This window comes from Rhineura floridana, chromosome 6 (assembly GCF_030035675.1).
Source record: "Rhineura floridana isolate rRhiFlo1 chromosome 6, rRhiFlo1.hap2, whole genome shotgun sequence".
In the NCBI taxonomy this organism is placed as follows: domain Eukaryota; kingdom Metazoa; phylum Chordata; class Lepidosauria; order Squamata; family Rhineuridae; genus Rhineura; species Rhineura floridana.
In genome coordinates this window covers 128,294,702-128,321,660 of record NC_084485.1, presented here as the reverse complement: position 1 = coordinate 128,321,660, position 26,959 = coordinate 128,294,702, and the positions used below count along the sequence as shown (strand labels likewise).

General features: G+C 39.8%; 2 protein-coding genes across 7 annotated transcripts in view; one reads left to right on the top strand and one right to left on the bottom strand.

Annotated features, from left to right (window-relative positions):
• The window catches only part of DPH5 (diphthamide biosynthesis 5), a 30,552-nt gene extending 27,772 nt beyond the window's left edge, over nucleotides 1-2,780 (top strand). For 3 of the 4 annotated variants that reach the window (XM_061633848.1, XM_061633849.1, XM_061633850.1), the window contains exon 8: nucleotides 56-2,780. In XM_061633848.1, the coding sequence (XP_061489832.1) occupies nucleotides 56-267 (212 nt within the window). In that variant the 3' untranslated portion in view covers nucleotides 268-2,780. The remainder of the gene's footprint in view (nucleotides 1-55) is intronic. The other variant, XM_061633847.1, reaches the window with a different exon arrangement.
• The window catches only part of SLC30A7 (solute carrier family 30 member 7), a 46,612-nt gene continuing 20,009 nt past the window's right edge, over nucleotides 357-26,959 (bottom strand). For all 3 annotated transcript variants that reach the window (XM_061633837.1, XM_061633836.1, XM_061633838.1), the window contains 6 exons: nucleotides 26,749-26,904; nucleotides 25,194-25,244; nucleotides 22,029-22,164; nucleotides 10,586-10,676; nucleotides 9,321-9,470; nucleotides 357-4,492 (listed from right to left, as the gene is read on the bottom strand). In XM_061633837.1, coding sequence (XP_061489821.1) covers nucleotides 4,445-4,492; nucleotides 9,321-9,470; nucleotides 10,586-10,676; nucleotides 22,029-22,164; nucleotides 25,194-25,244; nucleotides 26,749-26,904 — 632 coding nt within the window. In that variant the 3' untranslated portion in view covers nucleotides 357-4,444. The remainder of the gene's footprint in view (nucleotides 4,493-9,320; nucleotides 9,471-10,585; nucleotides 10,677-22,028; nucleotides 22,165-25,193; nucleotides 25,245-26,748; nucleotides 26,905-26,959) is intronic.

The window sequence follows — 26,959 nt, the reverse complement described above, 5'->3', positions numbered from 1 at the left end:
TTTCCAGTACGCTTCCTTAATATTCCTTGTTTTCTTAATGTTTTTGTTTTTACAGAAATTACAGAAAACACAGTATGTGTAGGCTTAGCAAGAGTGGGTGCAGTGGATCAAAAGATTGCTTCAGGTACTCTACAGGACATGACTACAGTGGCATTAGGTGATCCTCTACACTCCATGATCATAACTGGAACTTTGCATCCATTGGAAGTGGACATGCTTAAACTCTTTGAAGTAGATAAATCCATCTTTGAACACATTGCTGAATAAAGTCCTGTCTACGCTCATGTTGTTAGCTAAATCTTGCTTGAAGATAAGCAGTACTGTGCAAATTGGCCCCAAAAACAAGATGCACAACATTGGAAAAAGAAAAATTTATTGATAAGAAAATTGATCCCAAATATTGTCTCAAACATATTAGCTGTTTAAATATTTAATAGAGACTGTATTCAAGTAGAAAAAAGATGAATTAAAATGTCCAATATTGCACTTAGGGCAAGTCAGACTGGCTACTAACTTTTGTATTCCAAGACCAATTACAGTATACACAATTATCTGTAGTCACATATTAGAATTTACTAAAACATTGAAGTCCTTAAACTGCACTGATACATCATGCATCTAGAAATAGAATAGGCTGATTGATAGCACAGTTCTGCTTTATGTGCAAGTTAGGAAATGAGGTTTCAGCAGTATTTTCCCAGGGTTTCAGAGGGAAGCCAATCCAATCTAAAGCTATGAGTTTAAAATTTTGGCAATAAAATCACTGTGCCCATCGGTCCTTCATGACACACCTCTGGGATATGAAATATGCAAACACTGCTTCTGTTAAAAAGATTTTACACAGAGAATTGATCCCAGACCAAAATAAAAATCTATTCTGATAATAGACAGTGAAAATAGGTAAAATATTCCCCATCCACAGTTGAATTTTTGACTGCCGGAGAGCTGCCGTGTGCTCTGTGCACTTTCATGAGGTTCCATGCCAGCATTATAGGACACCGCTCTTATAGGGTAAAATAGAATTGTTAGAAGACTGAAGATCTGATCAGGGTAGGAAACAGCAGTTAGAAGGGGGGGGGGAACTTTGTAGGATTATTACATTCTACACTTTTTGCAGCAAAAATTCAACCAAAAGCAATTTAGAAAATGCATTACAAGGTTAGCCAAGGTAAAGAACTTTATCTGAACCTGGTTTCATCCAAATCAGATCAGCCATATTTGAAAGAAATAGCACTACATTTTTTCTTCAAAAACGTAATTGTTAATTTTATTTGCACCACATCCCAGTTCTGGGATAACCAACTAATAGCAGCTTAACTGCCGATCTCCGTTTCCTCACATCTGTTCCATATCATTCACACGGTAAAGTGCAGTAAGCATCCATTCTTCAGTGTTAACCATTTCACGTATTCTAAAGCCTAGACCACACAATTAAACCAATCTATTACATTTTCTAATCAACACTTCCAGTATTTAATGTGATCAGAAGCTTTCATTTTTAGAAGTGACCTTATACCATAAAAGATTCAGGAGTGTGAACACTACTGAGGCTATTGCTACCATCTGTAGCAACATCTATTCTATGCATTGGTGTATACTGTAAAATATAACATTACTAAAAAAATTAGTGCACCAACATCTGAACTTAAAGTATAAAGGACGCTTTTTCTTCATATCATACAGCTAAGGGCTTGGCTGACAATAAGCTCCCACTATAATAAACCTCTTCCCCTAATTGAAGACCTTACATTATAATTAAAGGACAAGCATGCTCATTTGTTTATTGAGTAAGCTCCCCACTGCTCTAGAATCTAAGGTTGTGTAAAAGCAATGCATTAATTTAACTTATGCCGCCAAAGTTAGATAAAAGCAAATTTCAAAGCCCCATGTTTGGCAAAGTATGATTTAGCAAGGCTTAGTATTTGTCATTTGGCTGAGAGAAGTCAGAAGTCAATAAAGAGGATTGCTTCCTTGGGTAAAGACCTTAAGCAAATTAACACCGCTAAAAAAGTTAAGCAATTTCCAGTCCCTCGTGTTCAGCAACACCCAGTTATTTAGCCTGTGCCAAGCAAGAGACACAGAAACCTTCATCTCATAACATAAGCAAAATTCTGGCACATGGACAGTACACATGAAAAGGGTCCAATTCTTTCTTACCTTTAAGTAGCGGCTATAACTATATAAAAACCATTTTGCTGAAATGTATTCAAACTCAATGGCACTTCACATTAATCAACACAGAGGTAAATAGTATTTCTGTAGAAAAAATGAGTTTACTATAATGTGTAAAAAAACGGCTTAAGCATTTTCCACAGTGTATGCACCACCTGGGCAATTACTCAGACTGCACTTCTCACAATATTGGAATCACCATGTGGAAAATCACAACACAGAAAGCAGCATTTGTGTGTTTAGGGAAAGGCATGCAGTCTAGCTATTACTGTGTAAATGTAATGGGCCACGATTTATCTTTAGGCCTTGAATTAAAGATCGTGTCAGACACTTGCATTTCTAAATCATCAGTAAGCAAAAAAAGCACAGAGTAGAAATTAAAACAACAGGTAATAGATTACATAACAGAAACAGAGTTAAAAATAAATTTACAGGGGAGCTTATTCCTATAAAAACAGAAGTTCCACACCACAGGCTTTTTAAAGAGAAACTCTATAATGTAATAATACAATTCCATCTTGGGTGTTTCTGATGCCTAATACAACTTCATTAAAAAGCAATGAATAAATCTCCCTCTAGAAAAAGCTAAGCCAATTGTATATTTCACAAAATTGTCTAACCATCTGTTAGCAGCAACCTTTATTTCTCTAAGCAAACTTGTCTTGACACACAATTGTTCATGCGTATGGGGGGGGAGGGAGCCATTCCTTTAAGAGATGGGTGATCAGTTTTGCTGATTAGTAAGAAGGGACCTGCTTCCCACCACACATTCCAGTTCTGATCAATTTCAGCTTCCAGATTAGAAACAGAGATGCATTTGTGGAATCTTTGTTATTCTGTCAGGAAGTGCCTGTTAGGCCTTTAGACATTACACTAGCTTTGCAGGATAAACCCGTGAAAATATACTGTGTCCAAGGTGCTCCTGTGAAGTTTAAAAAAAAGCCATAATTAAGACAGAAAATGAAAGATGATGGCTTTGAACCAATGTTAGCTCAACTATACAGTTTACTAGAAGACTTGCCTTCTTAAGGTATTAAGTGCTGAAAAATTCATTTTGAAATCTAATGCAAAAAAACCCCTTCAAAATATGAAGTCAAATTTAACAAAACCAAATTATATTTCATGATAACATGTACAAAACGTATGCCCTTTATTGCAGATACTGGTTGAACTAGTGGAATTTCTAGAGAAATATTCTTGCTTGATATTCATAAGAACTTAAGACTGAAGAGCCTGTGAATATTAATTCTGAATATGGAATATGAGCAAAAGTTCAGACCATCTGTTGGCTACCATATAAAAAATCTTCATTCCCCAGTTAAAGTAAATCTACCAGTCATAAAGCCTCCAGAATCATTCAACAAAAGAAGAGAAACACATTTTGTGTTTTGAGTGCTTCATTAAAAATCAGTACCTACCTATCTTTACTGCAAAGTTTGTGACAATTCTGCCTATGAAAGATGACATCAAGTGGGGGCATCATATTTCTGCAGATTTTCCTTTTTTAGCAAAAGAGCCAGACACAGTATTTTCTAATTACTGTTAGACTGCTGAAATACTATCAGTGTAAATTTACTTAGGTAGGCAAACATTTTGTAAACAAACTTTGTGTAATCATGTCATCTTTGTATTGAAAATTGAAGAATCACCTCCATGGAAGTTTTAAAATTGTAACAGTAAGAGGGAATCCAACATTTACTATTATGCAATTACACACAAATCACAATATCCTATTGGGTACAAGTAGTGGCCATAAAATTAATAAAAGTCCCCGATGTTTCATATCTGTGCTGGCAGATACTCTGATAGAAAGGCACTCTGAAAACCCAATATGGTTTGGTTCATTAAGTTTGCAAAGTACAAACAGTCTTACATACAGTTATGTTGTAAAATGTCATCCACTGTGACATTACGGACAAAAAAAAATTATCCGCCCTCCCCGTAGTTAACATTGGCTTTATGGGAATGAGCAGTAACTTCAGCAGCTTCACAAAAAGCAAAACCAATGATTGCAATACCACATTATTATTAAGTTTGCTGCAGGAGCAAACTTGGCAAGTAAACCACAAAGGTTTGGAGTTCGTGAAAGTCAATCCCAAGTAGTCCAGGACCATGTGGTCTTCATTTTTCTCTCTTTATCAAGCCACCAGGCAGCAGAGTCTATTCAGTTTTGGACTACTGTAGAGAAGGGAGTGGGTCTCTGTTCCAAAGGAAGTACAATGTCATGACAGTACTAGAAATCTTTGGTCCACAGACAAGTTTGAGATATTTGCTACATAGCGGCAAACTCAATCTGTATATATAACTGTCTCACTCCAACCTGCAAACATAGAAGAGCCATATTAGAAAACAAATTCTAGGAAAGTGTACAGCAAAAGAATGACTTCGACATAAAACTGCCTAGCAAAACCATTTGATTCCTGGCACATTTAGAGAAGTCCATCAAAAATTAATACACACACAACACACAAATTCTTTTGATTAGGAAATTTAAGCGGAATACCAAAGAACTGGTTGGCTAGTTTAGATCAAATTGTATGAAAATCAAATGCACATATGCACAGAGTTCTTGTCGGCTCATGCCCCTTAAGGTTTATTTTATTTATTTATTATTTACTTTGTATCCCGCCCTTCCTCCCAGCAGGAGCCCAGGGCAGCAAACAAAGCGCTAAAAACACTTTAAAACATCATAAAAACAGATCTTAAAATACATTAAAACAAAACCGTTAAAAACATTTTAAAAAAAACAACTTAAAAAAAGGGTTAAAAACATTATTAAAAAACATATTAAGCAATTCTAACACAGACGCAGACTGGGATAAGGTCTCAACCTAAAAGGCTTGTTGAAAGAGGAAAGTCTTCAAAAGGCACCGAAAAGATAGCAGAGATGGCGCCTGCCTAGTATTCAAAGGGAGGGAATTCCACAGGGTAGGTGCTGCCACACTAAAGGTCTGTTTCCTATATTGTGCAGAACGAATCTCCTGATCAGATGGTTATCTGCAGGAGGCCCTCACCTGCAGAGCGCAGTGATCGACTGGGCATATAAGGGATAAGACGGTCTTTCAGGTATCATGGTCCCGAGCTGTATAGGGCTTTGTACACCAAAACTAGAACCTTGAACTTGGCCCGGTAGCAAAAGGGCAGCCAGTGCAGTTCTTTCAGCAGTGGGGTGACATGTTGGTGATACCCTGCCCCAGTGAGCAGTCTCACCACCGCATTTTGCACGAGCTGCAACTTCCGGACCAACCTCAAGGGTAGCCCCACATACAGGAATACCCCATTATATAGACCTTCACTTTACGGACACTCACGAGTACAGACATATTTACAGTAGCACCATTCCCCGTTTACGTACGCTCGCTTTGCAAGAACGGACACTTAACGGCATGATGCCACCGCCCGATCAGTTTCCAACTGCAAACTTTTTCTTAAAATAAGGCCTACTGTGTTTATTTTAGTTATAAATGCATTATTTACATCAGTTATGCCCGTATATGACGATTGCAGTGCAGTATATGCATTGATAAGTGAAAAGAGGTAGTGCTTCACTTTAAGTACACTTTTGGTTTACATACTTGCTCTGGACCCATTGCGTACATTAATGCAGGGTATTCCTGTAGAGTGCATTACAGTAATCCAGCCTAAATGTTACCAGTGTGTGGACAACAGCGGTCAGGCTATCCGGTCCAGGAACAGCCACAACTATCTCACCAGCCGAAGCTGGTAAAAGGCACTCCTAGCCACTGAGGTCACCTGGGCCGCTAGCAACAAAGATGGATCCAGGAGCACTCCCAGGCTACGGACCTGCTCTTTCAGAGTGAGTACAACCCCGTCCAAAGCAGGCAATTGGCCAATTATCCGAACTCGGGCACCACCAACCCACAGCATCTCTGTCTTGCTAGGATTCAGACTCAGTTTATTGGCCCTCATCCAGCCCACCACTGTGTCCAGGCAGAGGTCCAGGGCTTGCACGGCCTCTCCCGATTCAGATGTTATGGAGAAATAGAGCTGGGTATCATCAGCATACTGCTGACACCTTGCCCCAAAGCTCCTGATGACTGCTCCCAAAGACTTCATATAGATGTTAAAGAGCATGGGGGACAAGATGGTACCCTGCGGCACCCCACAGCACAGCTGCTAAGGGACCAAAAGACAGTCACCCAATGCTATTCTCTGAGAGCAACCTTGGAGATAGGATCGGAACCACTGTAAAACAGTGCCTGCAACATCCAGCAAACCAAGTCGGCCCAGAAGGATACCATGGTCAACGGTATCAGAAGCCGCCGAGAGGTCAAGTAAGAACAACAGGGTCGCACTGCCCCTGTCCTTCTCCCGATAAAGGTCATCCATCAGGGCGACCAAGGCCGATTCAGTCCCATAACAAGGCCTGAACCCAGATTGGGATGGGTCAAGATAATCTGTTTCATCCAAGAGTACTTGCAGATCTCTACTCTGTAGTGACAGAAGAAGCTGCACGTGGGAGAATTCCCTTGTCAGGGTTGGAACTCTAGACCCAGCACACACTTCCTTTAGTCGCCCCACCTCTTGACTAGCCTCCTCCCTCACCCTCTATGACATATGGCCCTCAGTGGAGCTTCTCCAGAGGCTCTTCTCTCCCCTGCCCTTTTTCTCAAGCCACTTACCCTTCCCAGGAAGCATTTTATCAGTCCACTCCCTATCCCACACTCTCTTTTCAGTCTCTGTCCCCGGGCTCCCCCCTGTGATGTTCCTATATTAATGTATATATGGTAAGTGTTGGTTGTTTAGAAGATACATGGTAAGTGGAGTGAAAGAGGAGGGGGAGTGAATGGGCAGTAGAATGCTAGATGATTGGCTGAGTGTTTAAAATGGCTGAACGTATCAAAGGAAGAGTGAGAGTGGAATCAGGGGGGAGAAGAGAAAGAGTGGGTTGTTTGGTGGGTTTGAGAGAGTGGTTTACCAGGAGAGAGTGGAGAAGGAGGGGGGTGGAGTTCGGATTAGTATTGAGTAAAACCATATGCTTATGTGCCTTAAGAAGAAATCTTGTTAATCTTGTTAGCTTTGTTATCTTTAATAAATACTTAATTTGGTTTACCAAAGGCCTGATCCTTGGCTGGGGTTTCACAGACCAGAAGGGAGGGTAAGGTAATGACCAAGGCTGAAGGGGAACTGTAACAAATGGTGGCAGCGGTGAAGAGAATAACAATACCAGTATTCAGAGTCTCTGGGAATACTAGTATTAGGACGTGACTGGTGGTTGCCTAGCAGGGGGATCTGTTGAGATCTGTGCTAGAGCGGGGAGAGAAAAAATAAAAAAGGACAGTCCGGACTGGTGGAGTCCCTGGTGGTGCCTAGTGACAGGCAGTAGCCACGTGCAGGTAGGAACCTGACAGGGAGAGCCAGGGAAGGGCGTCACACACACACCCCAGCTTCCTCATATCCTAGAGCAGCCTTTCCCAACCAGTGTGCCTCCAGATGTTGTTGGACCACAACTCCCATCAGCCTTAGCCAGCATTGCCAATGGTCAGGAAAGATGGGAGTTGTGGTCCAACAACTGGAGGCACACTGGTTGGGAAAGGCTGTCCTAGAGCCTATTGAGTCCTCCAGCCTGGGTTTGAAACCAATATAAACTGGCAACTTGCAGAAGCTGGACTACAGCAGGAGCAATTCCCAGGGACTTAGAAATGAGCATTGCACTACACTTTAATTCTCCTATAATAAAAGTAGCCACATTTTTCTTGCATAAAATACTTCAATAAGGTGCATTCCATGTGTACAACACCTAAAGTGACCGAAAGGAGAATTGGCTAGTAAAAAAGATTTTCATGCATATGAACTCCCCTGCTGTTGAGGTTTTCCGTGGAAAAGTTGTTCCTCAGCTTCTTTATGGGGCTGAGATCTGGGGGCATGCTAATCCTTCAGCGCTCGATACTGTCCAGAACACCTTTCTGAGATCTATACTCGCTCTTCCTCAAGGCACCCCCGCCCCCCTTTTAAGGATGGAAACGGGCTTACAATCCATAGAGTCTGCTGTTCATGCAGCCCTGGCCATGTACTGGCTGAAGCTCACTAATATAGATGAGGCTTGTCTTCCTAAGAAGTGTTTTTTGGAACAACTTAAGAGCCCATCTCATAACACCTTGTTTATGCATACCAAACTTCTCTTGGCCACAGATGGGATTAGCATGGAAACTCCTTCTTATGTCTCATCGCGAGTGAAACAGCTTTATAAGGAAAGAATATCCTTATATTCTAAGCGATGGGACTTGTTCTCTTCGTCACTGTCGTCTTTTTCCTACTGGTATCCTCTCTTCAAAACCGCTTTTGGTATTGAACATTATTTTTTCTTTTTAACCACTCCCTCCCTTAGAAAGGCCTTTACAGCGTTACGTTTTCAAACCTTGCTGGGATCGATTCCACTTGGAAGCCCCTGATTGGAGCTAATCCCTGCCAAAAGTGGGGATTGAAATTGGCACCTTCAGCTGATCAGCACTGACTGCAAACCAGGTGAACTGGCTGCACTGAAGAGCTCCCCCAAATGCAGCCAATCCCACTGGTATTTGCAGTCAACACCAATCAGCTATTGGGAGCTGACTCCAGGCCCCTTTCGGCAGGGATCTTTCTTTGCAGTTCCACCCTGGCTGCAAAGGAAGAAATGAAAGGATCAAGAGTGTACTTAAGAGTGCACTCCCAATTATTTTCTTTGAAGATGAGTCATGTGATGTCAGGTGACTGACAGGTGGGTGGCCCCACTCACCTGTCAAAGTGGCTAGAGGAGCTGAAGGATCTAGCTAGCCAACCAGATTTCCTTCCCATTTTTTTTATATGCAAGACATCTTAGTTATTCATACATATACACACTAGAATTGTCAGCAAAAAAACCCCCCAAACTGTTAATCAGCACTCATAAAGGGCCAGAACCGACTTACAGGTCAATAATCAGATTTTCTGTGATTATGAATTATAAGAAACACAGAATTTAGGAGTTTCCTTCAAATGAGCTACACAAAGGAACAATCTTAAACTGATTGCTAAGGGGGGGGGAAGCAAACACAAAATAGGAGAACACCTTGTCATTGTTCCTTGATCTTCCTTTCCACAAAAACAGTATTTCTTCAGCTGTTAGAAACAGTTCTATACTTACATTACCCGGAACAAATAACCCTTACCTGAGTAAAAATGTTGTGAGTTTGGCTTAGGATCCACTTTGCATCAGCATCAGGAGCTACAAATAGTTTCAAAGTCCCTATGTAAACATCAGTACAAAGGGTCCAGAAATGAGGATCATGTAAACTGTAAACTCCTTGCAACTGCTGAACCTAAAATACAGAAGCAGCATTTAGGTTTCTTTTTTTAAAAAAATAAAATTTATAAACAAATTTAATGGTATATTAAAAAGCCAAGGGAATATGCAACTTATGTATATTTCTTTTGTTTAAGCAGAGGTGAAAAAATGCCATATGGAAACATAATAAGCAAGGCCAAATTTCAATCAAAGCTGCTCAATTCTTTTTTCTCTAAGACTACTAAAACAATTCCAAAGCTATCCCTCTGGGAAGAGGGCCATTTCTTCAGCTTCCCTTCCGAAAGTTAGCTTTTAATCCATGCCATACAACCTTTGTACCTTTGTACCATTGAGAATATTACAGTACATCTAAGTCAATATGACCACATTGTATGTATATTTACAATACATTGTTTTAAAAAGAATATGCCTGATTTTATCAGGACTATTTTGGCTAATATAAGAGAGGAAACACATGAAATAAAAAGGGTCTCAGTGCTTACAGCTTGAACACTAAGAACATGTTAGAAGAATTAACTTTCCTGCTAATTTAGTATGCAGGTCATCAGATATTTAAAAATGACAAATCAAAACATTTCCAAGGTATCATATAGGGCTATAATATTCTGTTCCAATGCCTTCTTAGAGCTATTATATTACACACTGAGTGATATCTAAGAAACAGGATACAGTATAAGGCTACAACATAGAACCCTGCACCCAGGGCACCTGATAACAAATCCACTTGGCGCACACATATCTTCAATAGCTTTCAGGCTGTCACTATAGAGACCAGTCTTGAAACATCCAGAGACTCAGGACAAATACTACACATCTGCCTACAACCACATATAACTGAAAGTGTACAACTGACTAGAACATTCCTTCACTGTTCAGCCTTAGACAATGCATTTCCTGAGTATCAAATATCAGCTTGTACAAACTCACTACAATACGGAAAATATACAAAATCGGAAATTTGTTTAACCAGGTTTAGCCAGATTTGTTCTGGTAGGTTACATTTTTTATCATTTCCTAGGAAAACCTGCACAGGATTTCCTGGAGGGCAAGTGTCCTGCAGATGTTAAGACTTTTGCTGTTCCAATACCCAGGTGTGTATTTTAAAAATACAGAAGTAGTTCAACTTACTCTTTGATAGCACTGGGGCAGAGCACTTTCGAGTGAAGGAGGAGTTCGTTGCATCAAAATTCCAATGGACTCTCTCAGAAGTGGAACAACGCTAGAAAGGTTTTTAGAAGTCATTTAAAGGCTATATTTTTTTTAAAAAAAAAAACAAACAGTATACAGAACAATATTTATGCAACACATGCGAATTAAGTACTTCCATCCCCCTACACCCAAGAAGAGATTAAGAGGTTAACATGCCTTTTCAAGCCAGTGCAGTACGAGAATACCACAGAGAACAAGATTTTAAAAAATACATGACAAGTTGAAACTACCGCTGTCAATCAACAGATTTGTTTTTGTTTTTTAGTCAGAAGACCAAAAAAAGCAAGTGAGAGCAACCCAAGACTTTTGAATTTCTCTACTATATTCTCTGAAGCCATCCATACACATCTTGTATTTGGAATCCTTTGGGGACAGTAATAATTCTGATAGAAGACTGCTGTTAAGCAACTCTTAGCCTACATAATATAGTGGGGAATATATAAATCTACAATTAAAACCTTTGTTGAGCATTACAATACGATTATGAGTATTTGAGTTACAATCTAATGTTTGCAGCATTAGGCAGCTGGTTGAGTAATAATAGGATGAATAATTTAATCACAAACAGAACACAATCATCCCAGAAGATTTATTCTTGCAATCTATTTTAACCCTTAGTGACAGAGACCAAACTAGCTGTGAGAAAGTGAGCCCATTAGCTTTTGTATCCGAAAGATGACTTGTGGAATGATACCCACACAGATTCAAACACAAGACTGGGTAACATACTCATTCATCATCCTGTGAGCTGGGTATGTAGTTCTGGTCAAGCTCATTTCAGTATTTGACCAAAGCAGGATGATGACCCACCACAATGAAATGTTATCTTGTCCATATAACCATATGAATCAGTTCAAAAGCCAAGCTATAGGCTCAATACACACATTCAAACTGACCCTTGGGAAACATGTCATAGGTCACACACTGTTTTATCAAGGACTGTGCAAAAGGAGGGGGGAAAGGCCCAATTGTTGCTAGAGATTATATATTTAAGCACAGGAGGAGAGAGTGTATCCTGCTTAGCCACTACATAAATAATTCCAATGGCTGAGGGAACATAATTGTACACTGTAATAGAAATCCATTAACTTGCCCAGAATCAAACAGGAAGCTTGGGGCAGCCAGGCAGATCTTCCATGTACCTCTTCAGTGCCAACACTGCTCCCCAAATTCAAAAGAAGGTGGATGGAGTGTTGGCAAGTCATGACTTGCATTATGCATTTAAAGTTTAAACCTACCAAGCTTAAAAATATGATTGCAGGCAGGTTTGCCAATGCATACAGGAGTAGTGCAAGTTCACCCTTCCATGGCTCTCTCCCACTGCTTCCAGTAGAGTTCAAGACTTAAAAGAAATTGAAAGCTTAGCCATGTATAATTATGCATTGATTAAAATAAGAAATCCTAAACGCTTACACCTTTCATAAATAAGCTGTTTAGTAGAGGAAGACTACTTCCCTGCAGAGAAAAAATGATTCTATACCAAGTTTATCACACAACAGCCTGTGATTCAGCTGTGACTCAGGCACTTTCTAGGGGATGGTTATGGAAAGAAAAACTTCAGCTACAGAACCTGGAGACAGAGGATATCCCATTCCTGAAATCTATATAGAAGAGCTCACAATTTTTTTAAAAAAATCATTGTTGATTCTTTAAACCCAACAACAGTAATTACAATAGCCATAAAAATGTGAAAAACATTCTTGCTTTTGTGTCTGGCTTGGGAAATGTTTTTCTTATGATCCAAGATAATGACGGAGGAGGGAGGGAGGCAAGGAGAGAGAGACCATAAAACAAAATTAGTAGGGACTAGTTCAGCCATAATGAAATGACTTGCCTAAAACAGCCAGCTGTGCATTTCTTGAAATAGTTGAATCCAAGAATTTTAGCAGAGCTCAAGCAGCAAGCATTTGGAAGCAATTAAGAGTAATCTTCTGCTAACTGTAGAAGTGACAATATCATCAAGCCAGTAGACACACCAAGTTCCCATAGTGAGGGAACCTGGACAGCAAACAAGCACAAATTCCCCAGCTTAGGATTTCTTTGGCTCCAATGTGAGGAAGATGTTACTAAGGATATGTAACAGATCCTTACTAACCAGCACTATCTGAATCAAGGCATATTATAAATCTTCAGAGAACTAATCTGGACACTCACAACACTGTAAATGGTTACATATATGTTTATGTGTTTACATATATACAACACGACATATCATCAAGTAATAAAGAGATCATGATTATAAGCCATTTTGATTACCCTCTAACCTTTAATGGCAGTGTTCATATTTAAGCGTCAGAACGTTACCCATGGTTTCTCTCCCTACCTTTTCAACAAATAAATTGAGATTATTACATAACATGTAATAACTGTATACATGGTGAAAAAATGAGCCAGGAAAGATCAAAATTTTAAGGCAGAGATTAAAAGCTTGCAATCCATTCAACAGATCTCACTTCTTCCGTTCCTTCTTTAAGAGCTGGAACAGAAAAGAGAGGAGCATCCTCCACCCTGTCTGGAGCAAACAACATAAGAGCTTCAACTGTAACTTGAGGTGGCACATTAGGTGTTGAGAGGTACTCAGAAAGCTCTTGCCTCATCAATCATCCTGTGGCTCTTATGGACTCACATGCACAAAACCCATGAATTACAATGCTGTCTCTGCACTATTCTCTGGTGCTCTGAATACTCCACAGATTGCTGCTTACTGGCAGAGGACAATACCGAGGAGCCAAACTACCCAGCCAACAGACCCAGCGTCTTTGAGGTGGTGCAGAAGTATTTTGTCCCCACACTTTGGAACACCCAATCAGTGCCAGGCCAGGAATGGAGCAAGCAGAACAAACAGGAGACAGGCTCCAGTGCTTCTTGAAATAAGATAAAAATCAAAGAAATAGGTTGCTATACATTCTATCAAACTATAGAACCATATGAAAGGTACGCCTACAGACAACCAAAAATTAACATAAAAATATTGAAACTTCCATTCTTTTGAATCTTGCAGAGCCAAGTGTGAATACACACTGTGTCTAAATCCCCATGGAACCAATCAGTTACTCATTAGAAAAATAAAACTACTGACTATGTACCTCAACATTCATTGCTGTTGGGGTACATGTTGCTGTTGTTGTTATGTGCCTTCAAGTCGATTACAACTCATGGCGACCTTATCAATCAGCAACCTCCAATAGCATCTGTTATAAACCATCCTGTTCAGATCTTGTAAGTTCAGGTCTGTGGCTTCCTTTATGGAATCAATCCATCTCTTGTTTGGCCTTCCTCTTTTTCTACTCCCTTCTGTTTTTCTCAGCATTATTGTCTTTTCTAATGAATCATGTCTTCTCATTATGTCTCCAAAGTATGATAACCTCAGTTTCATCATTTTAGCTTCTAGTGATAGTTCGCGTTTAATTTGTTCTAATACCCAATTATTGGTCTTTTTCGCGGTCCATGGTATCCGCAAAGCTCTCCTCCAGCACCACATTTCAAATGAGTTGATTTTTCTCTAACCCGCTTTTTTCACTGTCCGGCTTTCACATCCATACATAGAGATCGGAAATACCATGGTCTGACTTTAGTGTTCAGTGACACATCTTTGCATTTGAGGACCTTTCTAGTTCTCTCATAGCTGCCCTCCCCAGTCGTAGCCACCTTCTAATTTCTTCACTATTGTCTCCATTTTGGTTAATGACTGTGCCAAGGTATTGATAATCCTTGACAAGTTCAATGTCCTCACTGTCAACTTTAAAGTTACATAAATCTTCTATTGTCATTACTTTAATCTGTTACATTCAGTTGTAGTCCTGCTTTTGTGCTTTCCTCTAACTTTCATCAGCATTCGTAGTAGTATGGTATATCTTAAATTATTGACATTTCTCCCTCCAATTTTCACACCTCCTTCATCTTGGTCCAATCCCATTTTCTGTATGATATGTTCTGTATATAGATTAAACAAATAGGGTCATAAAATACATCCCTCTCTCACACCCTTTCCGATTGGGAAGGCAGAAATACTAACATAGGAGCCTGCACTAATAGGCATTCCAAAATTTGATGGCAGGCTGAGGACATCTCTCAAACTCAGGCTCCACAACCCAAACTACACCAGACAAAGAAACATTTAATTTTAGTTTTAAGCCCACTTAGGACAAGTATAAATTGAGCACCACACAACAGGCCTTAAAATGAGATTCAAAGGGAATAGGAAAAGATTAACCAGAGGAATTATTCTTTAGCAAAAAGGTTGTAACACTCTCAAACAGAATTGTGGAATCATCAATTCAAGTAACTTATGACAACTCAAATATTTTGCTGGATGACCTCATAAGCCTTTTCCCAAAGCGCTCTGGTGAAGTGTCACCACAGGAGGAGAAAGTCATATCTGTCCATCATACTGCAGACATTCACACAGCTATTCAATAATATGAAACAAAGGCTCACTGCTAGGAAGAATGTGGATCACAGGCAAGGCAGATAATATTCAACAATATTCAAAAAAGGCTTAAGCAACATACCTCAAAAAGTTACTTCTTAAAGAACAAGAATTTGCTATCAATTTTGTAGTGAATGTTCAGGCATATAGCCAAAGATATGCCAAGTTCTCATTCATATACAAGTCAGATCTATGGTGATCAGTCAAACTAAATTTGAGAATGACTCCCTGCAAAAACATTCAAATTGTTTTAAGGCATATTTCAGCTGTGCAAAGTCTTCTCATTATAATTAACTATGAGAATTGATTAATTCAGGGATATAATTAGTGATGTATGGCAGTGGTCCCCCAACCTTTTCCCCCAAGGACCACATGAAAACTGCTGAGGGTCCTGACGGAACATTTACTGTGCTAGGTGCTGTAGGATTTTTGACTGTATTTTCACAGATGCGTCGCGGATCACTGGTAGTCCATGGCCCACAGAACCCCTGAATTAAGGTATCCCACTGCCCCTACCAACATCATTATTTGGGGGACGGGGAAGGGCAGAGTACCAAATGAATATATTGACAGTACAGCAAATAATGTGAGAAAACTATTGTCAGATGTCATCCGCTGGACCTAAAAATAGAGATGCCAATAAAGTTCTCCCAAGCGTGACTCAGGAAAAAAAAAATCAGAGGCTCATAAAAGCTGCCTGAAAGGCAAACTTTACAAACCCATCTTCTGCTGTAGTAGTAGTAATAATTATTATTTCTGGCTTCACTACCTGATAAATACTTTGCACTGCCAGGAGAAAGACCTCTCATAGCTGTTCAAGGCCTTGCCAGCCAATCTGCACATGTTTATTCCAGTCATCCAATATAATGTAATGTGATTTCATCGAATAGGGCATGAATAAAGAGGCATAAGGGCAAAATCCAAGGGTGGAGGAGAAAAGTTGGGAGGGGGAGCTCTGTTCCCCCAGCCTTGGATTTTGCACCTCAAGTCCCCCTACACACAATTTAATGAAGCTCCTTACAGAGGGCCAAAACGTTGCAGGATACTCAGGGTTTTCCGTTATACCTGAGTTAATCCAAGGGGAGTTTGACAGCTGGCCCTTAAAAGTCAGATAAACAGTTTTACCAAGCCACAACTAATACTATGCTAATTTTTCATTTTTTTGAATGTCACGAGTACAGGAGAAAGCTTTGTTTTGAAAGGCAGCACACACGCCAACTTCTCCTTACTATTATTAGCTCCTGCTCCTACTTGAGTAGACTTCATATGACTTGCATAAGTTGTTTACAATGATCCCAATATGGATGATTCAAGATATTAAAAAATGAGGCAATCTAGACAGACCAAATAATCTGGTCAAAGGCAACAACAGACTAGAACCAAATCTAAAGTGTCACATCACACAGACATGGAGCAGATCCTGAACGAACAGACAGAACCTGGATTCTCAAGCAAGTTCAAATGATAGTTTGCCAGTTCTGACGAAACAAAAACTACTGGGCTCAAACCGGGACGCAGGGAATCCCCCACGTGTGTCCTGACTGCTCAATCATAACCAAATCATGGTTTGATGTTACATCCTAATCAATTCTAAGAGACTTCTAAAATAGTAAGTGGTCTATCCATGCTTTTAAATAACAAATAACCGTTCATGAAGTGTGTCTTGGAGATCTGGCTTGGTTCCTGCCATTAATGGCCAGCCCAATAGCAGAAGTACTACACTACAGTGAACTAGCAAAAGAAAACTTAAGAGGCCATGCAACTTGTCTAACAGTTTAGCATAGGAATCACAATCCTCCTGAAATACACCCACCTTGGTAGTTTAAGCTACATCATTTAAAGGCTTTATTTCTTTGCCTACTGAACGTGCAACCCATTCACTCCACCAGTTCTGTATTATGTTTAGTCTGATGTTTCCCCATCCCCACTGTGGCTTAAAAAGTGACTTTCTTGAGAACTCTTGATTAATGTTATTCTGTGTTACACAGTGTATGTACTACAACAGAGCCAACATTTTGACATTTTGGTTGGGTTTAAACGCATATCTATTTATGTGTTGAAGGAACCATCTGCCTGCATAAATCACTGCGGTTCTTGGAGAAGATTAAATTGCAATCTGATAAATTTCATTATTTTATAGCAACCAGCTGGAGATAAAAAGTAAAAAAGTTTGAGAAACTATTTTTAGGTGGGATGTTAACTATAGATTTTGGATAGCTAACCTTAAATTCAACCATTTAAATTTTTACAAGCAATAAAGTGGAGGGTGGTTTTTTTTAGGGTTTTTAAAAAAATTTAAAACGCTGGAGGACAATATCAGGGACTTTGTTTAAGACAACCAGATTTTTCTTCTTTGCACGTATCCTTATAAGAAACCCTCAGTTTCAACTGTTAAATGGGCTCAATTCAGCTCTACACATTTTTCCTACTTATTTTAAACCAGCCAATCTTCTCCAATGTGCAGACGTGCACTATGCATGTCTAGTTCCGCAACTTCTGCAGTGAGATGTTTACACCAATTTGACTTTATGAGCCTTAAACTAGAGACTGACCCAGTATTGTAGTAACTGGAAATCAAATGTTATATATCGGTAAGAAGTACTGCTCCCACTTTCATTTTTGAAGCACCTGTAACATTGACCTATTCAGCTTCAACAGATTCCCCATGATCAAAATACACAAACGTTTGAGCAAGCACTACAATGAAGTTGAAAGCTACTTCACACATACTTGCTTCTTTTCACAACAGACTGCGCTATTACCTTCAATCTACATTCATGGGCTTCAGTTTACATGCAAGGTTCTATGTGCTGTGTGGGAGACCATGTAAACCCAAGGCTCAGTGCCCTGTACAGTCCCATGGATGAATCAGCCCCCAACCAGCTTTTAAAGAAATATAACACATATACACTTTGTTTTAACATACCATTCTACAAGAAGTGTTTCAGTCCCACAAAACTGATAGAGAAGCCCCTGGTTCAGGTGGTAAATCCTGCATCTCTCCTCTTTTGCACATCATAGGTTGGATGAAGACTCAGCAGAGTTCCAGTCATGCGGGAGGAAGAGGGCAGTGCAGCAATTTTCACCGATTCCTCCTTCCCCTTGCAGCCCCCTGAAAAGCTGCTCCAGAGGAATGGAAGACCCCCTTCCTCCACTGGATCCCAGTTCCCTCTGTGAATGGAAGGAGCCCTTTGTCTATGTATTTGGACAAACGTAATCCTGGCAATCTCACTGAAGAGGAAGTGCAAAAACAGGAGAGAAGACAAGTCAAGTCCAGCTACAAGATGGAGTCATAGTTCTCTACTCTATACAAGGTGGAGTAATTATTCTCCCTAAAGATTTTCAATATGGAATGAGGTAAGATCTACAAAATAGAACCTGTCTAGAATTGTCCTGTTGCCCCCAAATCACCCAATGTCAAGTAAAAACAGGGTGCTATTCTATTCTTAAGCACTGGAAGGAACAGTAATCCAAAAACAAATGTGAACCTAGTAGAAGCAGACCAGATGCAGCAAGACAGTGTTACATCAGACAACCTCATTTACAAACTGAACTTCCAAACGTTACATGGAATGTACTAGTTTCTAAGCTTGGTGTCCTTTAGCAATGCTTGCCCCAGCTGGGTAGCTCCTATGGCTAGTGAGTGTTGCCTCCAGAGGACAAGGGAGATAAGTTGGTTCTTTTAAGCAATGTCACTTAGTAGAAGTGTATGGCTATTAACAAATGCAGATGTATTTGCAAAGTTGTGCTTCCATGTCTTACTATACAAAATCCTAGAATAGCCACGATAGACAAATCAGTGAAGTCAGTCCTGAAAAAAGCCTAGATGCCAATTCTTTCCCTTATATCCATTTAGGTAACCCTATTACAACCCTACATCAGATGAACTACTAGAGATCGTTTGCCTACTCATTCTCTGCAATGTGAATCATTACCTTCACCCATAGCTATCACAAAAAGGTATGGGATGGGCCTCTGTAATGTGAGAAATACTTTCATTCATACACACCAGCTGCAATCACAATTCCCCAATACTGGAGAGAGATCTGCCATTAGCCTTAGAATATTTAAGCCATTATTTAAAGAACCTTATAGCAATCTGCATCATTCCACATACAGAGAACCATAATATGGAGATTATCCACTTATTGCACAAAAAGGCCATGTTGCTTCATTCCAGTACAGCATGAATCTGGCCTCAAGCCAAGGCAATGACATTGCACCATCACAGTATCACAACTTGGTCTGATAGTTATGCTGACATTTATCTTTTTAAAGACCCACAGAAACGTGATTCATGAGTCAACAGAAAACAATTCAGACTCTGCTGCCGTCAGCTTTAGACCCCAAAGTTTCTTTCGAGGTGTAAAGAGCTGGGTTGCACTGTAAACCAACACTAGCAGTCAGATTTGGATTTTACCCACCGAGAACGTAAGCTGAACATAGGCCTGAGTGTTTTTTTTTGGAGTGCCTCTAATCATAAAAATTGCTTCCAGGAGGCAGGAGAGTTGTTGCCCTGCAGCCACCTTTTGCCCTTCTCCTCTACCTCTAAACCCCCTCTCTCTAGCAGCTGTCTGCTTGCACTCTTTGTGGTACCGAGAAGCATCTCTTGGGTATCCCAGTCTCACAGAAATTCTCACTTTCAGATCATAGAGAAACAAAATATTACATGAACTTGTTTTACATGCTGAGAGCGTATAAACATGAGCTCCAACTCCGCTTTTAATCAGAGTGAATTATAAGAAGAGATAAGGCAGCCCAAGAAACCCATATTGAAGAAAACATGCACGCTGTTTCCACCTCTTAGTTACATAGTTAGTATAGTTTTCTTACCAAGAACTATATCCTTCATTTGCAACAATTTCCCTTCCCACATAGAAATATCTACATACAGCAGTTTTTGCATGGTATAGTAGCAAGGGCATGACTGATAAGAATTTAAATTAAAAATTTTAAAGCCACTCTCCAGTTTCGTCCTCAAAAGTTAACAAATCACTATATTCTTCATTTCACAGAATGAAAAACTAGACGATTTTGTTCACAACCTCCAACAAGTTAATGCCTAATTTTTATTTGAAAGAAAGCATACTAACAAGAACTTGCTGGATTAGGCCAGCAGCTCATCTAGTCCAGCACCCTGTTTTCACAGTGGCCAACCAGATGCCCATGGGAAGCCTACATCAGGAACTAAGTACAAGAGCACTCTCCCCTCCTGCAGCTTCCGGCAACTGGTTTTCAGAAGCATACTGCATCTGACTATGGTGGTGGAGCACAGCCATCATGGCCAGTAGCCATTGACAGCCTTCTAATAACCACGAGCTCTACCAGAGGTTTTTTGAAGACTCTTGAAGAATATACCAAAGCACCAGCATTCCAAAAGTAGGGGACTGCTCTGCTCCATGCCACCTCCAAAGGAACATTTACATTATTTGCAGCAGAGTATTATATATTCACACCTACTGCAAGAAAAAGGAAAACCTTCTGCTAAGGCCTTGAGTCAATTTAACACATTAAGCCTTCATCGATTACTCATCTTACAAATGCAGATAAAGTTGTGTAATCAGGGAAAACAGACATTTGAGACAACAAACCCAAAAGGTTTTTTTTTTTTGAAGTGCTGTTCCCCTTCTCCCAACTACAAAACACGAAGTTAGTTTTAGTGGGAGTTCTCTTTCCAGACCATCCTTAAGATCGACAGAGTTTTAAATACCATGAATTGAAAGGCAATTGTTCTATGCAGAAGTCCTAGAAATGCATTGAGAAGAGAAGGCAGGATTGTACCCCCCCATCATTTTTACACCTACCCCACCTCCAAGCCTGCCAATGTTTGCATGTTAGATGTCATATGTATAATGGTCTACATACAGAGCCCTACATGTGTGGACCTGGCAGTGCAATCTGTGTACCACGAAACTGAAGTGTACAAATTGTATGATGCAGGCCTACATACAATGGACTCTATGCAAATGAGACATCCAATGCATGGTGGGAAAGGCAACGTTGGTGAGTGCAAGCCCGCCCCCCCCATACTGTATCTGTGTGAAGTAGTTGAACATTTGCATGAGAATCACAGGATTGTATCCAGCATAGCTCTAAGGCATGGTTCTATGAGTGCAAAGATTACCAGTAGCGCAAAGGGACTTTCCCCTCTCCTCCCCCTGTGCACCCTCTAAATCTGATCTAGGGGCTCCACCATCCTTCTGGAGCAGATTTGGAGAGGTTGCGCAGCATGCACAAAGGGAGGAGAGGGGGAAGTGCTGGCAGTAATCCTTGCACTGACAGGATGAGTTAGTTGAATACCACCCAAGGTAAATTAACCAGAAACCACCCAACTATGTACTATTTTGCAATCTACTGTTATATACACATTGCAACCTATTCTACTTCTATTTAGAGCAATCCCTAAAAGCAACAATAATGAGAAAGTATGCCAAGGTTAAATATTTGCCTGGTTCAAAAATCCATAGCCATGTAGAACAGTTTTAAAATAAACTTGAAATGTTCTACCAAAAAACCAGCAAGAAGCCTCAGCAGATAAATACAGATATTAAGCAGCTTTCTATGAGACGTTTGGTGGCTTCATTTGGTAAAGACTACACTGTGTGCCAGCCGGCTAGACTCCACTGAATTTGAGGCCATTCTGCTCCACTTAGTAGTACAGTACATTGCTTATATAAACCACACACAACAGAGAGATGTTTCACAATGTGGATCAGAAAGGGCATTTTAACAAGCCTAAAATACATGTACAAGCAAGACTGGCTTCTGACAGGAGAAATTTTGTTTTAGGTGTGAAAATAAACTGGTCCAAGATGGAAAAAGTAGAAAGCAATAAAGAGAACAGTTGCTGTAATTATAGCAATTGACAATGACGGCTGCAATACTTGTTATGATTCCAAACCCTGGAAAGTAATCATGCATTTCAACACTTACCTCACTCCTATAAGCAGAGCTATCAGCATTGAACAGACAGGGTCAGCTATCATTAAACCATAGTTCTGCATCAGTAATGCAGATATGATTACACCAATGCTTCCAAGTGTATCAGCAACAATGTGTAAAAATACCCCTACAAGAAAATATATATAAGTTCAGAAAATATACTAAAACTTTTTTCCAACATGAATTTCAATGGGCCTTGAAATAAAGACTAAAACACCACACAAGATGCCTGTTATATGATACCCTGTCTCATGTTACACTGGCAGTGGGGATGAACTAGCACATCTCCATCTCATGCTGCAAAAGTAGTGTCAGATGCTTGGAGCCACAAGTGGAATTTACACTCGCTCTTCCCACAGTTTGCAGGTAATACAGTACAGCCTCCTCCCATTTGCATATTACTCAAACAGTACAAGGAGTTGTACTGCAGCACCTCCCAATGCCAAACACACTATGGAAAAGAGTCCTTATGAGGAGGAAAATTTCTACATGAGGTGTAGTTTATTTACATTATTTGTATGCCAACCTCTAACAAAAGTTCTTTGGGTGAGTCACAAGATAAAGACAAATTAAGAATACAACAATGCAAAACTACAGTAAAATAAAACAGAGTACTAAAACAAAATCTCACTACATGGCTATATCCCAGCTTCTCAGATGTTCATCATAGTATGCAAAGTTAGTGTAAATGATTGTCACAGGTTCGAAGGCAGTTTTGAGGGAACAAGGTTTTTATGGAATGCTTATTTTTCCAAATTAAGCTGCATGCTACAGAACATCCTTGGTTACAATATATACAACACAGTCTATAATAATACACCAAGCAAGATAAAAACCTTGAATGCTGCACCCCACTAATTTTTATTAGTCAGCTCCAAACAAAACTTTGCCAGAAGGAAGTTTTGCAAAAACAGTTTAAGATCTCTTCTGCATTTTAGCTGCTACAAATATTTTTCAGTGCCAGCTACAGATTCCTTTGTAAAATAAACTAAGTCCTTGTATAAATATAAGTTACAGAAATCTGAAATCCAAGCCGTTACAGTTCAAGAATACTTAGCACCTATCCAAAAGATAAGCCTATGGATCCCTCTGCTGGTAGCAAAGGGTATAACTGCCAATCAAGCATCAGAAGATACAACAGTATGAACAGTATTTTAAAAGCTTCTCATACTGCCTTAAGTGCTACTTCATTAGAGAGAAGTAGAGATTATAGGATACTCAATAAAAGTTATTTTACCCTAAATGAACAGGCCAGAAGTCTACAACAAAGAAAGGCAGAGTCCTATGACATCAGTATAACAGTACATAAAGAACATCTGGCACCTTCTGCAGGCACACAATGGAAACGCAGATTAGAAAATTGTCTTGTAAAAAAATTAAAGTATAAAACATTACTAAAAACAATCCAACCTCACACACTGGTTTATATTTGTCAGTTCAGTCATAATTAAAATACAGCACATGAAGCTACCAAAAACACACAACTTATATCAAGAATTTAATAACTTTCATTTTACTTTTCAAGCATGCCAATCTCTTTGAAGCTGAAATGCTATGAATTCTATACCAAGATAGAAGGACACATCCATACACACACTAAAGTATTAGAAATTTTGCTGACCACTGGGGGTACCTGCTTCTCTCCAAGCACTGGAAAACACAGATCTGCCTGTTAATGTTGTGTTAATTTCTTTGAAAATGCTCTATTTTATCTGTGGTATTATGACGACTAGAAAGAGATTCAGATAAACATATATATATATATATATATGGGAGCTCAACAGTTACAGCATTTGGGCAAGATCCAACATATTTAGGGTTGTATCCCATGGTGTCCCTCACGCTGACGAAAGGCTTTTTGATCCAGCAGAAGCTTCCTTCAGCAGAATAGGGAGGAAGACAATTTTTGCCAATTCCCGCTCCCCACTGCAGCCCACCATGCCACCCCACACTGTTATGGCCTTCTAAGCCTCTGGAGCAGATCTGAGGGGCACATGGGGGGCAGCAGGGTGGAAGGGGAAATCAGTGAAGTTGCTTCCCCTCTCTATCCTGCTAACAGCACCTTCCACTGGATCAAAAAGCCTTCCATCCACGCAAAAGACACCCTTGGATGCAACCCACAATTCCACCTTCCTGTTTTCTTCTGAACACACTAGTACACAAGTCAGTGCATTCTCAAATAAAAGAGGCCAACTGAACACAATCCCTGAGAGCTTTCAATGTCCCTGGTTGCTTTACGTTTGTCACATTTGCTTCGAGGTCTTTCAGGGAACTCATATTGTGGCAGTTCTTCTATCCTCTAGAACAGTGATGGGAAAACTGTGGCCCTCCAGATGTTGTTGGACTCCAGCTCCCATCAGCTCCAGCCAATACAGTAGGGCCCCAGTTTCAGCGGCCCGCTCTTCGGCATTCCGCTGATATGGCGGTTTTCAATTAGAATAAGGCCCCACTCATACGGCACTTGTTCAGCTTTTACAGTGTTTTTCAGGCTTCTGGCGCCATTTTATTGACGAAGCTCCACTTTTTGGTGGGTTTCACTTTTAGGCGGGGGTATGAAACATAACCCGCCGTATGAGTGGGGCCCTACTATACAGACAATGGGTCAGAGATAATGGGACTTGTAGTCCATCAACATCTGGAGGGCCACCCCTACTTGAATGTCCCAGAGTTACTTCTTCAGCCTTTATATAAATTGTAAACCAGTGGCATCTCATACCCTAGCATAATTCCTACTGTTTCATCATGTAGTTCATATGCCTGTTGGGAAACCAAATGCTATCTTATTTCCCTTGCCCTGTTGATGATGTAACATAAACAGGGTGGTAAAAATATTCAGAATGAATGAGATCACTCACTTGTGTACACATAGATTTTAGCCAGGCAAGGCTGTCACTGATTGATAAAGCTCTTCCGAACAGAAAGACTTCAGACCTGCAAGTTTTACTGGCAACCTGTTTTATTTATGAGCACAGCTGCCAGTTCATTAAAACAGCAAGCAGATATTTGTTTAAAAAACAAAGAAGAAACTGGTTTGTTCATTATTAATGAATTTCAACATAAGGCCTTATATAAAGTTGTTTTTTTCCAGGTCCTCACTGTGCTCTTATTGTTTCATTTCAGCAGACTCAATTTAAACACACTATATTCACATCATACCTTCTAAAATCTGTTTGCTGGATCCTGAAGCCAGTTCAACTGGGTGGTCATCTGTAAAAAAGCAGGAAGGTAAAATTTATTTATCCTCTTAACGTTGTATGTTTTTGTGTAGCAATGAAATTCTATTTAAGAGATCATAGAATTTTCAGCAACTGCTTATACAATAGCACCACCCCAACCAAATGGAATTTGGGAGAAAATTAAGCATAAAATGAACCTAGGACATTTATTAAAAAGAAAAGTATAGAGGAAACAAAAAAGGAGGAAGGAAACAGAGAGAAAACAGTGAATTCGCCAAAATCCAAAGCATTTTCATGTTTTGTTTTAAGGTGACAAGGCAAAAGAGAAAGGTGGAAGGAGCAAATTAACAGTGAAGGTTTAGCCACAGGAAAAGATTTGCTGTCTGCAAACTCAGAACTCAGGACAATGTCAAGATTTCCAAACACTGGGTGGTATCTAAGTGCAGACTGCTACCAGGCTGAGAATCCAGAAGAAAGTCAAACTAAACCTGAACATGAAAACGCTAAGAAATCTGACACAAATTACCCCAAGGTTTTGTGTTATGTGCCTGCAAGTTGATTACAACTTATGGTGACCCTATGAATCAGTGACCTCCAGTAGCATTTGTTATAAACCACCCTGTTCAGATCTCGTAAGTACAGGTCTGTGGCTTCCTTTATGGAATCAATCCATCTAGGAAGCCACAGACCTGAACTTACAAGATCTGAACAGGGTGGTTTATAACAAATGCTACTGGAGGTCACCGATTCATAGGGTCACCGTAAGTCATGATCGACTTGAAGGCACATAACACACACAAAATCATGGGATAATTTGTGTCACATTTCTTAGCGCTGATGGTTAGGGTGAGAGAAGGTGACCCATGATTACCTAGTAAATTCATGAAGAGGTGACTCAGAGTCCCCTCCCCACTTAAATGCAACAAAAGAATATGTTGCCATAAACCTTAAAACAGAACTAACATGAGCCAGGGTTCCTATTTAACCTGGATGTGAAGTCATGGTTTTAAAATGACAGCAAAGAATGTTTCCCACAGTTGCAGACTCGAATGAGTAAGAATATATTCTAACAACATAAAGATTTCTTATACAGGTAGTGGTACTCTTGTGTACACAAGCACCCATTTTATTTTGTATTTGAGAGTATTTTTATTATTGTTGAGGTGCCCTAGGAGTTACGGTAAATTGAAAGGTTGCACACACATATTTTACATAAATACAATATTTTATACCACATACATATGGCACAAATTTCCTATTTACAGCTATTTACCCTAGAACATACACAATCAAATAGAAGCATATGCACACATCACATGCAACATGGGGTACCTACAATTTCTTACACATGAAGGCCCCAGAGAAAATATTACATGGCCAAAATATAACAGTCAACTGTTTTCATACAATCCTTGTTATCTTCCCAAACTGAATGGTCTAGAATCTTTCAATATATCCATACAAATGTTCCACAGTGAATACAAGACGGTATGTACAAGCATTAACCATGACCCTGCTATTTCACACACACTTACCATGACAGTAATCTTGACTATGTGAGTCTCCATGTCCATGACTGTGGTCATGAGAATGGCCATGGCCATGCTTGGAATCGTGACTGTGCCCATGGCCTCCATGACTATGCCCATGGCTTAAAGCCCCATTAAACAGTGAATGGCTATGCTCATGTCCTGCAAAAAGAAATTTGTCAATGTGACTTAGAAAATTTCTCGGTATTGTCATAAT